General features: G+C 44.8%; 1 protein-coding gene across 4 annotated transcripts in view; it reads left to right on the top strand.

Moving 5' to 3' along the window:
* Positions 1-12,862, top strand: part of fam222ba (family with sequence similarity 222 member Ba) — a 30,336-nt gene that overhangs the window by 13,294 nt on the left and 4,180 nt on the right. The window contains exons 1-4 of one of the 4 annotated variants that reach the window (XM_086131677.1): positions 7,472-7,599; positions 8,382-9,449; positions 10,475-10,562; positions 11,616-11,708. Coding sequence is in view for 1 of the 4 variants with exons in the window: in XM_086131673.1 (XP_085987799.1) it covers positions 7,518-7,599 (82 nt within the window). In the remaining 3 variants the exon portion in view is untranslated. Of the gene's footprint in view, positions 1-7,471; positions 7,600-8,381; positions 10,563-11,615; positions 11,709-12,862 lie in introns of those variants that run through there. The other 3 variants (XM_086131676.1, XM_086131674.1, XM_086131673.1) reach the window with 3 other exon arrangements.

Below are 12,862 nucleotides of genomic sequence, written 5' to 3'. Positions count from 1 at the left end.
CAGCTGCATTGATAGCGTTTTGTTTTTGGAGCACTCAAAGCTGAGACATAAGCCGTGGGAACACCTGGATTGAGGGGAAATGGTACAGGAGGCAATGGCGGTGTCAGTTCTGCTTTTGGATCTGTACCAAGCAAAATGCGCGCGCACACACACACACACTCTTCTGATGTGTGAGCATAGCCTTGAATCCCAATCAACAGCACTTAACAAAGATTTCCTGTTTCTCCCTTTTAATCGCGGGCTCAATTTGTCGCTGGGGTGTCCAATTTCTCGTAAGCGCTTTGAGTGAGGCGAAACATATACGAGGAGCAACACAAAATGGATGCACCTGCTAACAAATGAAAACCTCTCGATCCTAATTTAGCTTGAGTCTGCCACCTGGAAAAATTTGACAGCTCTTTTGCTGTCGGCATGTTATTTCCCCATCAACAAGGGAGGAAGCTAGTTTGCTCATTTGAAGAGATTGTGAAGTTTGGGCCCATATCAGGTTGACACCTTTTTTCGATCTTTTGGCCTCAACACAAACTTGATATCGGGTCACGTCAAGTTCAGTCAAAATATTTTTGGTGGCACAAAAGTTCCAAAATTGTGCAGAGTGTCTTGTCGGAAGAGTTGAATCTGCAGCAGGGGGAATCAATCTTATTTTCTCCCATTTTCACTTCCTGTACATCTAAAAACCAGATGTCCCGACGCTTGTTTCATGAAGTATGTACACGCTGCATATTTTGATTATACACATGGCCGTGTATTTCTTTAGATCTTTTCCCGTCTGCCTGCATGGCAGATCAGCAATTCATCACAGCACATTCAAGTTGTAAACAAGTTTATGAAACATCCGTCTGAAGTGTTGTGATTATATCACGCAGACGCCTACACACACACACGTTTAGATACACACGGCAGCGTAACATCTGTTTGTTGACGTTTTTTCTGAGCATGCCCTTACAACCCTCCCCCACAGTCCCATACCGGTCGGTATCGGACACCATGTGACTCAGCTCATTGTTGTCTGATGTGACGATTGGGATATGTGATGTTCACTGTGAAGCCAGTTACCATTTACTGACAAGAGGGTTAAAATGCCAAAGTGATTAGTGTAATCGCTGTAATAGTTAAACAATACGCCTTATAACGAAAACAAAATGATTGTCAAGTTAAGAATCCCATCTCTACGGCGTTACCATCATTACAACGTGCAAACTTGCGAGATCAAAAGATGACTCAATTGATTGCTGCTTTCGTTCGGTGGCTTCCCGCTAGTGGCTAAACTGCTAATGTTTACATAGGCAGGCCTTCATGCATTCCACTTCATCACTTGGGTGCTACTTGTTCAAATGATTCAACGGGTTTGTTGTGTTGTTTTTAATGCTGTCACTCTGGAGGTACCGCCACAAAAGCGATGAGACGGAACTTCTCTCGTCAAACTAGCTTGATCTTCAGAAGATTACGCCGAGTCATGGCTGCCCATGAGCTGCACGTTTAGCTGCACTCTTGGTCATCGTTACGATGACTTTCTGTTTACCGTTTCTCCATTTGTTAATTCGGTTCACGGCAACTCGCAAACCAAAGTTAGAAGGAAAAGATTCACTCTGATTGGCCGCGGTCACATACAATTCCGCCACGTCCGATGGAGTAAATATGCCCACAATTTATGCAACATCGTGATTCTCAATGATGTAATCAGCCAGCCTTCACTTATATTGCCCTTCAGAAGGTAATGGATGGGGTGGAGGGATGGCTGACGCTCCACCTTTTCCTTATTATCAATTATTTATTTTTTTGACTCTGCGAGTATGTACCAAATGTGCCACGGATGAGTCTGCTATTTTGCGAATGTGTTGTCCCCCGCTCGATTTTTCCAGATGGTAATCAACAAATTCTAGTTTTGCTACATTGCCTGTCTTATCATGACCGGTTTTCCACCAAGTGACCAATAACAAAAGAGAGCGACAGGAATTTCTTTGCTGAAACACATTTTGGCATGCATGGAAGTTTTATGTACGTTTTAGTTAAAGCTGTTCACAATATCACGCAACAGTATCTAAGTTTTCACATACCCATGTGCTGTAATTTTATAGGTAGGTTAGTGTTAGGATTTGTTGTTACTTTTGCAATATTTCTAACGCCGATAGCACTCACACTTGACCCAAACCAACCACACTATCACTGCAGTCACACTCATGTTCGCTTTGTGTGGGGCCCACCCTTAAATGCCCCTTGTGGGGTGGTGTTTGGTGGAATGGGGTGAAAGTAATCTGTCTCAGCTGCTCCAGATAGTGTTGAAGTCAATCGTCGTCGAGCGGCACGAAGGCCGCAACCCCGCAGTCCGTTTGGGCTGCGTCGTACTCACACGTCAACACTGGACACTTTGCAGGCATAAGCATGTGCGCGTGTTTTTGCAGATAACTATTTCATTGTTTACATCCAAACGAGACACCCCTTTCAGATGTTTGTTCGTTCAGGCTACAAATGGAATTTCTGTTTCGTCAGTCGTAACATGATCCTCAGTGTGATGGCTGTAGTGTTTAGCCAGGTTTATCCTAACTCGGAATGTTAGCTACCCCCCCCCCCCACCCTTTTTTTTTTTTTCAGACCGATACCTGTATGAGTACTCACTCTTAACTACTCACAAATACGGATACCAAGTACCGATACCACTAATACATCTCCTGCATAAAGTTTCAGTCAACATACCGGTAGTCCTTTACGAAGACCCGATATCTTGAAATAAGGCAGGATCGGCCCAGTACTGATGCCTGGTATCAATACTGTTTTTGCACAGCCTCATTTCAGACGTTGGACAGTTTTTGAACCGAGTAAAACAGTCAAGTCAAGTACAACTTTATTGCCAAATAAAGAAGTCTAGGGTGGCTATCCTTTTCTTCATGGTCACAATTTTGTCTGCCTCCTAAAGTGGATTCCGTCTATCATGTCTGAGAGGAGAGTGAGTGTTCAATGAGCTCCCAGCTGCATTCTGAACGGATTTGCAGACAAATAACTCAACTGGTAGCCCTCACTTTGGGTCTACACCCAAATGTCTGCAGGTGTGTCAAACTCATTGGCCTTTTTTTTTTTTTTTTTTTTTGGCGGTCAGGATTCAGGACACCAGGCATGAAGCCCTGCTCACAAGTTGAGTCTGTTCACCTGACCTTGGCCGGACTATGCGTGGCTGAGCACATTTTCTTCCACCGTGTACATTTTTAGAACACTTTAGGAAGCCACGCCGGTTTTAAGTGGCTACTCGTGAGGCTGGGCCTGTATAGAAGAGAGCCCCCCTCAGCTGGCTCACCTCACGCTGCCATCGAGGTAGTTCGGTTAATGGTCTGAAAATGTCCCTGGCCTTGATAGAAAAGCCCGGGCCAAGCCCCTCAGTGCCGCACTCTCTTCCAATCCACTCCTTTAGCCACCGCAACTCTCATTTGTTCCGTTTTGGCGCGTGATCAATACTGTCCATGAGTTGGGGGGGCGGGGGCGGGGGGGTGTCACAGGATGTAATGGCATCAGAGAAGACATTGCGGACTCCATATCAGTTGGGATGGGTATCATTAAGATTTTAACGATACTACTACTACTACTACTAATGAATACTGCTTATCGGTCCAGTATTTTAACTTTATTCTTATCTGTGCCTTTATTTTTTTTGTTTTGAAAAACACCAGAACAAAAATATTAGGCTGAATACTGCTTTATATATATATATATATATATATATGGCTTCGCAATATTTTTTTTCAAATTCAGAAAACATGTCATAGCATCACACTGCTGGGGTCATCTCCTATAAATTATTTTCAAAAAACGTTGTTTGCAATAGCCTGACGGAGGTCATGGCAATATTTTCATTTCTTGTTAACATACTCAAGTGCCGCCGCTCTTTTCCCTTTTGACAGAATGCCTGAGCATTCACGAGAGAGGGAAAAAAAAAGAAAACCTCTTCATCCTGCTCCCTTTTCTTTTTATACTTTCTATTCACACCGGCTGGCAAGAAAAGTACTGTCATTTCTCTTTCTGCCCTAAGAGAATCAACACACTGTAGTTGCATTGAAGTTCTGTTTTTTTTTTCTTGGCTCTATTTCAGACCTATAACCTGGGGGTAAACATGCAATTAAAATAACATCAGCCTGCCCTCAGCACCACTCTCCTCTTCCGCAGCAGCACCAGTAGTAGTTAGCACCAGCACCGAACAACATGGTGACTTGGTTCTCCTAATTGCTTTTGCTTTTAATTGACATAGAAAGCTGTAAATATTGCGCCAGTGATAAGTTCATCGCCATTTTGTTGTTTTTATCTATTTATAATAGCTGTATGTCGACTTAAAATGAGCTTCTGTGGCTTTTCATTATTTATAAATGCTGGGTGGATTTCATCTGGTTTGATTTCCTCTGTAATGATTATCAAAGTTGGTTCCCTAAATATTTCCCACATCATCTCTTTTATAAACTTCCGCCTTGTTCTTTAAACAGTATTGCTAAAATAAGGCAAAATGTAGGTCAGCTTTTATGGGAACAATTTGACACAACACGCGACATCCCTCGCTCTAGCCGTGCTTTGCTTTTTGGTGTTATTGAAAATGCAAGCCTCAGTTCTTTGCCCAATTTTTGTGTTTTTGTAAGTAGCCCGTGGCGACTTGCCGAGTCACCCCTCCTCTCCAAACAAACAAACAAACAAAAAAACTCAGGGAACCCTGTGTCGACTGTCTGTGCAGGGCTGATAGCGTGCGATGCCTGGCTAAACTCCACCAAAGCGATGCCTGCATCACAGGCCCGCTCTGTTGGCTCGGACCCGATGATGAAACTACAAATGAAAATCAATTTCCACACAAGGCAGAGCGAGCGGTGTCCCAGCATCACAAAGCTACTAAGCCCCCCCCTCCCTCACCCTTTGTTTGTCTGGAGGGGATGATGGCTGGAGGCTTCAGACCAGACAGAACCCCCTGCCTGGTTGGTCATAGGGCAATCCAGAACAAGAAGAAGCCTGCAGCCAAGTCAGTCAAATGCTGACTACCACCTGCAGAGTGGTGCCAGTGACAGCTCAGTCCCTGTCTGGGTCGTATGTGTCATAGTGTTCGGAACAGCCTTCACTCGAACCTGGTAAAGTTCAATATCACTCGTGATTTCTTTATTTATTTTTTTGAGTTTTTTTTTTTTTTAATGTAGTTGAAAAAAGGCCATCAAGTGTCAGTTTCCACCAAGTCGCCCGGTTCACCTCTCTGTGACACTCCATTTTACATCTTCTGGATGTGACCACGAAATAATAAACCCTTATTGTCCTCCTTTTTTTTTTTTTGGCGAGTATCAATGCAGTTATACGGTTGCGCAAACCGCTGTCCTTTTCATCAGTCCATTCCACACAAAAGAGACTTCCAGTGAATCAACAATCGATTTCCATTCGCCACTTATGTGTAACAAGTAAGAAGAAAATGCTGTATGTCCTCCATCGTTGTTGTGGTTGTTGTTTTTTATTCATTTTGCTCTGTTCCACCTGATAAGAATTCATGCCATCTTTGTAACACCAGCTTATCCTTGACAAGCTCCGGTGAAATGAAAACTGTTCCAAATCGTACCCTGGCGAGCCGATAGAGGACAGCTTGGTGAAAACGTGACATCAAGTTAGATCCACACGTGAATGTACGAGTTTCTGCGACGGTGGTGCCGATACTTGACGGCTGGCTTTCCCCTCCCTCCTTGCTCTGCGCTCTAAGGCGGAGTGTCAGCTGGGGCATTACCATAGGCTGACCTTTGCCGCCGCACTCCACACTGCAGTGTTTTCTGACATTCAGGGGCGCTGTGGGGGAGACAGGAAGAGGGTGGACTGATGGCCCGGTGGCTGTTTCTCGCCTGTAGTGGGTTGGTGTCTGCATGTCCTTTTAACAGACACGGCGCTGGCTGAGCCTGGCATTTTATTTCTCGCGGCATCAATCAAATGCATTTGTCACCGTTTTCGGTTTTGAAAGGCCCGAGCAAAGGCGGCGCTGTATTTGATGTGTGGTTTTCTTCCAACATGGGCACCGCTTGTTGCCAGAGAGAGAGCGTCGTTATCTTTATGTGAAATCCTGGCACCCTGATAAATGAAAGCTGGAAATCCTGCCGACTGACATCAAGGTACCGCGTACCTAAAACTCCTTCCAAGGCTGAGGAAAAAAGAAAAACATATCAGACCAATTAAAGTTAATGCATGGTGACACAGTAAATCGAGAGCAGGGATTGCTGCCATATGGTGGTCCAGGCTGTAAATCAGAAAGCCAGGCGAGGGAGGAGTGAGAGGCTCAGCGAGCAGAAAGGGCGCATGCAGCATCAAACAAAATTGTCCTATCTATTGTAAGACTGGCGCTTTACACCCACCAATCTAATCTTTTTTTTTTTCCTCTTCCCCATACCCCCTACCCCCACACTGTGGCCCTGCAGCACCCCAAGGTGCAACGCTCGCAGGTATCTGTGTAGAAGTGGCAGCTTCATTAAGGCTTGTTTTTTTTCTTCTCCTCTCGCCAGGAGGATTTAAATGAGATGTCGTCCTGACCTTTTTGAGCTCCTGCTTTTTAAAGCAAGATCAGCCCTCCCCAAACCTGCCACCTGCCCTTTCTATCTTTCCACCTCTCTCTGTCTCACTTTGTCACCCTTCCCTATACTTCCCTCCTTTCCCCGCAGGGGGTGGGGGGGAAGACGCCTTTAAGCCATCACAGGCATGCCAAGGTTGTTTTGTGGGTAATTGCATCCCTCATAGACTCTGTTTGTCTGCACACACTTGCCACACTCCGCTGATACCGCGCAGTAAAAGGAGAGAGGGCACCAACTCTTTCGACTTAATTTGCTCCCTGACTGTTCTTTAGTGCTGATTAAGCAAGCATCTGTGTTGTTTGCAATCCAGCAGTAAGCCAAGTGGAGCATAGCTAATGCTTTCTCCCTCTGTTTTACATCAGGGTTATTGCACAGAGTGGCAGGCATTTATTGAAGCCGAAGCCTCATTTCTTTCTTTTCACTCCACCCGGGTCCGGCTCCCCCTGTCTATTGTCGCAGAAACTTAACGCCTCCCTGGCTCGGTGAGACCGCGGTATCGATAAGAGACGAGCTTGTCAACACCGGGCCACTTGTGTGTGTCCTTTTTAAAATGTACAGTACTCATCAGCTTGCTCTGCTGCGGGCTTGTAGGGGACTAAGAGGTAAAGTGCAGGTAGCAGTGTCCTACAAGCAGACTAACATGTAGGGCGAAGATGTGTGTGGGGGTGGTTGGGGGACCCGCTTTCCCTCAGGCTCATTTGACTTCTGAGGTTTGATGTTTAATTCAAGTTGTGAACAGCATCAAATGTCACCTTACCTGACGCTCCAGGTGTGAATCAGTGTGTAATTCAACAGACTTCCTAAGGTGTCTGCCTGTGGGGATACGTTCTTTTAATCAGCGCTGCTTCTGTATTGCTAAGCAACCTAACCAACCCCCCCCCCCCCTCCCCACCCTTTTTTTTTCTTGCTCTCCGCAGTGTGAGGAGAAGTGCGTGCCCCATGTTGCATTAGTGTCTGTGTGAAATGCTGGCCTGTCTGCCAGGGCCAGGTGACCTCCCCCTCCAGCTTCTCCCCCACACGCAGATGAACACTGGACTTCAGAAATGTAAGTAGTGATGAACCACCAGCACCATCCCACACACAGCAAACCAATCTGTGCCATTCGTGCCAGCATGCCTCCTCAGCCTGGTTCATGTTTTGAGCGAAGAAAAATAAAATATCACCACGGGCTTCTAGGATTGCAAATTCTAGTTTGCTACCATGAAGGCTAAGAATTTGCATCGCTTAAGGATGCCCTCGGTCTTGACAAGCGTCCGGGTTTAGGAAGAGAATACGCTCAAGTACACCAGGCACGAGTCTTTTGATATTAAACAGATATTAGACTGGATTCAGAATGAACAGCAATGAGTATTTACAGGGGAAAAAAAAGTAGCTTTCATTTTAAACATGTTTTGACAGTAATTTGATATGTGGTGTAATTTAAGGCCGACATATTGAGGATGGCCAAAGGTTTGCTCGTATGCCCGTTAGAATTTAGCAATTAGTATTAATTTTGTAAAAAGGCACGTCGGAGTTTTCCTTCCCTCTTCAAAGACCTGAATGCATTTTGTCAAAATAACACCTGTGTTTTCATGGACGCCGCCGAAGCTTTCTTAAGCCCAATCATAAATGGACTGTCGTAGCGCCCCATGCTTTTCCAAATCACTCACATAAATCAGTCACTTGTCAGACATGGATTACAGCTCACGCCGTGCGCCATTCAATCCTAAAAAGTACCTCTCCTCCTTTCCCCCCCCCCCCCTTCAGTAAAAACTCAGCGTGACCCATTTCTATGGTGCTTTTTTTTTTTGTGCAAAAAGCTCCAGCTCATCAGGACTGTAATTTCAGAATCCCAGTAATCAGCCAACCCCCCGGGAGATCAGCAAGCATGAGGGAGTCTGCTAAGTGCCAGCGTCTGTTTCCTCACTCGGGCAGGCTTGTGACCATGGTTGCCGCCATCAGTAGGACTGTTTCCCTGCTCCAAGACACGTCCGAACTCACAGGGCAAAAATGAAGTTCTGTTTGTTTGTTTTTTCTCCCTGTCCAAATCTCTAATCCCTTTAGGTGACAAATGTGCTTCACACAGTATGTTTGGTCTTAGGTATGTCATTTCAAGCCATTGTTTTTTTTTCCTCTCATCATCATTCATTTCTAATACTTTCCCTTTTTTCTTCTGCTCTTCAAAGAATCATTAGCAGTCTGTGTCGCTTCAAAGAAATGCATGGCTCATTTAGGCCAAGTCCTTTTTCGTTATGTCCCATCTACTTTCCATTCTTCTTATACATTTCAGGGTCACGGATCACAGGTTGGACTCGGGTACGAATGGGGAATCAGCTGCCATGTGTTTTGATACCATTGCAGACTAATCGGCTTCCTGTCTGTGTTCTCTGTGCAGTTTACTCAGAAAAAATGGAACAGGGCTTTGACATTCCTGGCCTCGAACGTCTGCATGAAAGAGACATGCTTTGCCACACTATGTTAGGCGTCACTTGAAAGCAAATGAATGAGCTCCTGTTTTTGTTTTTTTCCATTTGAGGACTGTGAACTATAGTCCCACGGAGGCCTGATCTCTGTCCGTAACGCTTTCCTTCAATTTTCACCAAAAGCTCCAAGACCACCAGGCACGCCACGCTCAGCCACTGCGGAGTCCGTGCATAAGAGAAGTCGTTTAAAAGTTACGAGCTAGCAGGTTGCTGTCAGCGGCAAGGCCAGAGCAGCTGCTCTATTTATCGTTGCGGAGTGCCTGTTCGCAGATGATGGCTGTGAAAGGCAAAGGCTGTCCGAGGAGTCTATCATGTGCCCAGAGATCCAAAGAGGTCGCTATGCAAAGGGCTCATCCTGCAGGCAGGATGTCTCAAATACCAGGAAATGGCCCTTGGTCCTCCATTCTTCCAAGCAGAACAAACACAGAGCCTGGTAGGGGCCGCTGGGTAGATTTTTATTGTATTGTATTTATTTAATTATATATATTTTTGCATCTCACAGACATCAAAAGCAGTCATCTGTCTCCCGCTCCTTATGATATTTTCCTTTTTGAATGCCTTACTCTCTGGACCTGTCAGCATGACATGCTGTGTTCAGCTGCTTTTGAAGGAGGTGACTACATGCGCCAAACTGAATTCACCGGTCTAATTTAACACCGAAGCTTCAGACTCAATTTCCTCCTCCCGAGTGGGAATTTGCAATTCACAGCAGCGTGAGTGCCCCGGCCCCCCGCCGCTTCAACCATGTTCAATAAAAACAGTGGTTTGAATAAAAGAAGCCCTAATTAGAGCCTGCTGACTGTGCACTTGTGTGCCAACAGCGGGGTAATTAACACGTGGCCAAACTGGGCCCTTTCCCCTGCTCTCCATTGGAAAAGGTGCTTAGTCGAAGATCTCAGATGATGCGCCTGTCGCTACCAGCAGCCGCCAGCAAACTTTACTCATATCCTCGTTAACCCTCCCTTGATACTTAAAGCCCTTAATCTAGGTTTGAGGTGAAGGGTGAAATGCTAAGAAGCAACACTGCCGAGCCCAAATCGACAGCTTTTTTTAATTCGGTATACAAAGTGGTGTATGATTGTCATCAGATAGCTCAAGAATACAACTTAGCGTCGTACTTACTGTTTCTCATTTCACAACTTGCGCACTAACGAAGTACAAAATGAAATGTAGTCTTATGTCGTTTCTTGTAAGATCCGATACCAGGCCTGCCTTGACAAATAAAATTATGCAACTTACCTTGTGATGTATTTAGCCTACCCTATTGTTCAAAACGTTTGTAACCGCTCTCTGTCTGTTGTACACCACTGGTTACTACAACAGAATCATTTGCATTGCTTAATATAAAAGAATAGAAATTGGTTTTAAGATGAATTTTAATAAAGGAGAGCAAGAGGACTTCTCCAGCATGTCTTTGACTTTGGACTTGGCTGTCTTGTTTTCTTTGGCCTTGGCAAGATGGGACTCCTTCACTGAAGGCTCTGAAGTCTGGCCTCTGGGTCATACTCGAAGATCCGTGACTCATCACCCGTGACGACTGTCCCTGGCAAGTCATTATCACTCACGCTGCTATTTGCTTGATGATCTGACACAGAGGATACGTATGTAAAAGCCAGTGGGAGGAAACAGTATGCAGAGAGCTTAGGTCACACGTCGTACTCAAGGGCGATTGTCGAGAAACATCTCAGGTTGGATAATATATTTCGAGACACCAGTGCTTGAAATCTTCTTTCACTTTTTTTTTTTTAAGTAAGAAAAATATAAAAAGATTGTCACAACAGTGGCAGCATTGAGGCATACAGTTTGCTTTTTCACTAGTCTAAGTTGGGTTTTATTGCCGAGTCCGGTATGTTCTGTATGTCAACACTGTGAATAATGTGCGTACCATTTCGCCTTTCTGCAGTCAGCTTTGATGTCACAAAGGCCATTTATCATTAGCAGCAGTTGACAGGTCAGGTCCATCCTCGCCACGTGTCGGCTTCTGTCTGTGTTTGCTGACGCTGGCATTTATTCGGTGACACGCGTTAGGCCTATGTGATGGTGGGTGTCAAATCCTAGCCGCTTGGCCCAGACCCTGGCAGTAACGAGGCTGCCGTCAGCAGGCTGGACACTTAACTCATTCACTCCCAAAGACGTTTTTAAACGTCTTTTCAGACGTGGTCCAGAATTGGCTGGCACTGAATGAGTTAAGACACAGCAGCCCGCGTCCCACCGCCCCCACGTGCAGGCCCCTGCACACTGTTCCCTATTGTTTTCCACACCCGAATAAAAGGGGGAATTAATTAGCCAGACGGTGCAGAGGGTTCCGAGCTCCGGAGTTCAGCCCCCGTGCCTCATCCCTCCAGCCGACTCGGCTCACGTTGAGACTGAGTGGAACAGCCAAGAGCATATGAAAGAACGAGTTGCTGCCAGCAACTGAGACATTTCACCTTGCTGCTCCATCAACTTGGTGTAAACTGCCTACTCTATCTGCTTTACTTTAACCGAATGGGCTAGTCGAATCGTAATAAACGTCAAGTCAGTTCAGTTCAATTTGCCGTGGCACAGTTCAGAACGATTCAATCCTGGTCTTAACACTTACCCTAATTTTCCACTGCAGAGTGTGCCAAGATGATGTGACGTGGCAGCATTCCAGCGTGACGAATTGCCGCGTCCACATGGAGATTTTTTTTGTCCGTTTGAAGATCTCTGGGTAACTGTTTACATGTGACGTGATCTCTTCTGATCTGCTGGTTACATGCGCCACTACATGAATCAGAACAGCAGCGTGGCACGCAGATCGTCGTAAACATCATATGATTTATCAAGATGGAGTTCAGTCATCTATTTAGCTGAGTAGTTGTGATTGTTTTTCCACTTAATTAAAGCAATAGCTTGATTAAAACAAAAAAATAGTTACAATTACCGTATTGGCCCGAATATAAGACGGTCCTGATTATAAGACGACCCCCTCTTTTTCAAAACTCCAGTTTGAAAAAAGACTTTTTGAACACCAAATAAATTTTTATACCGAAAATAATTACAGTACATCTGAAACAAATGATTATAACAATATATTTGAGAGAAAAAGCATATTATTTTGCCTCATTCAAATCTTAATATCTGAACATTTAAATATGTAAACTAAAGTGCAATCACATTCGAAAATGAATGGCTTCTGGTTTTTGAAATGTAAATCATAACATCATAACTTCTCCTTAGCTGCCGGTTAACCTGGCCGATCTTCGAACCAATTTTCTCCAGATTGTCGCTACGTTTCTCCATGTTCTGTTATCTCTTCTGTTATTTTCTTCTCTTTTCTTTCTTAACGCTATTTTTTATTTTTATTCTTCGTGATGGGTTCACTTTGGCCTGGGGAGTCAAGTTCAGCATTCGCGTCAATGATATCTGGTGCCATCTAGCGTCGTGAATGGGTATAATGTCTAATTTCAATGCAAAAAAACACCATCTTATATTCGGGCCAATACGGTACTTTAGAACAAGATCTTACCATTGCAAAAAAAGCTCAGGTAGGCTCCGTGTAAACGTGACGATTGACTGGCCAGGTTGATGTTGAAATTCATGCGATTCATTAAAAAAAAAAAACAAGTCTTGCTTGTGTCGTTTTGTTTCCTCCACTTTGACATTGAAAACAGTCTGCTCAAGGCTCCAACACGTTAGCAAACATCTACATTATCATTTCTTTGTTGAATCCATTTAAAATGGGCTCATAAGTGAGCCGCCTTCTCACGCCGTCACGTACAAACACCATCTTGTTCACACTGTCACTTTCAGAGGTTAAATTTAGCCCGGATGCTTAGTAGGTGTAACAAATGTCTGCTCGCTGGAGCCAGCAAAGTCTCCCCG

Source organism: Hippocampus guttulatus, chromosome 15 (genome assembly GCF_054856545.1).
Source record: "Hippocampus guttulatus isolate MCC_2025c chromosome 15, RoL_Hgut_1.0, whole genome shotgun sequence".
NCBI lineage: Eukaryota > Metazoa > Chordata > Actinopteri > Syngnathiformes > Syngnathidae > Hippocampus > Hippocampus guttulatus.
Note: the sequence above shows the minus strand (reverse complement) of the source record. Positions and strands in the feature narration are given on the sequence as shown.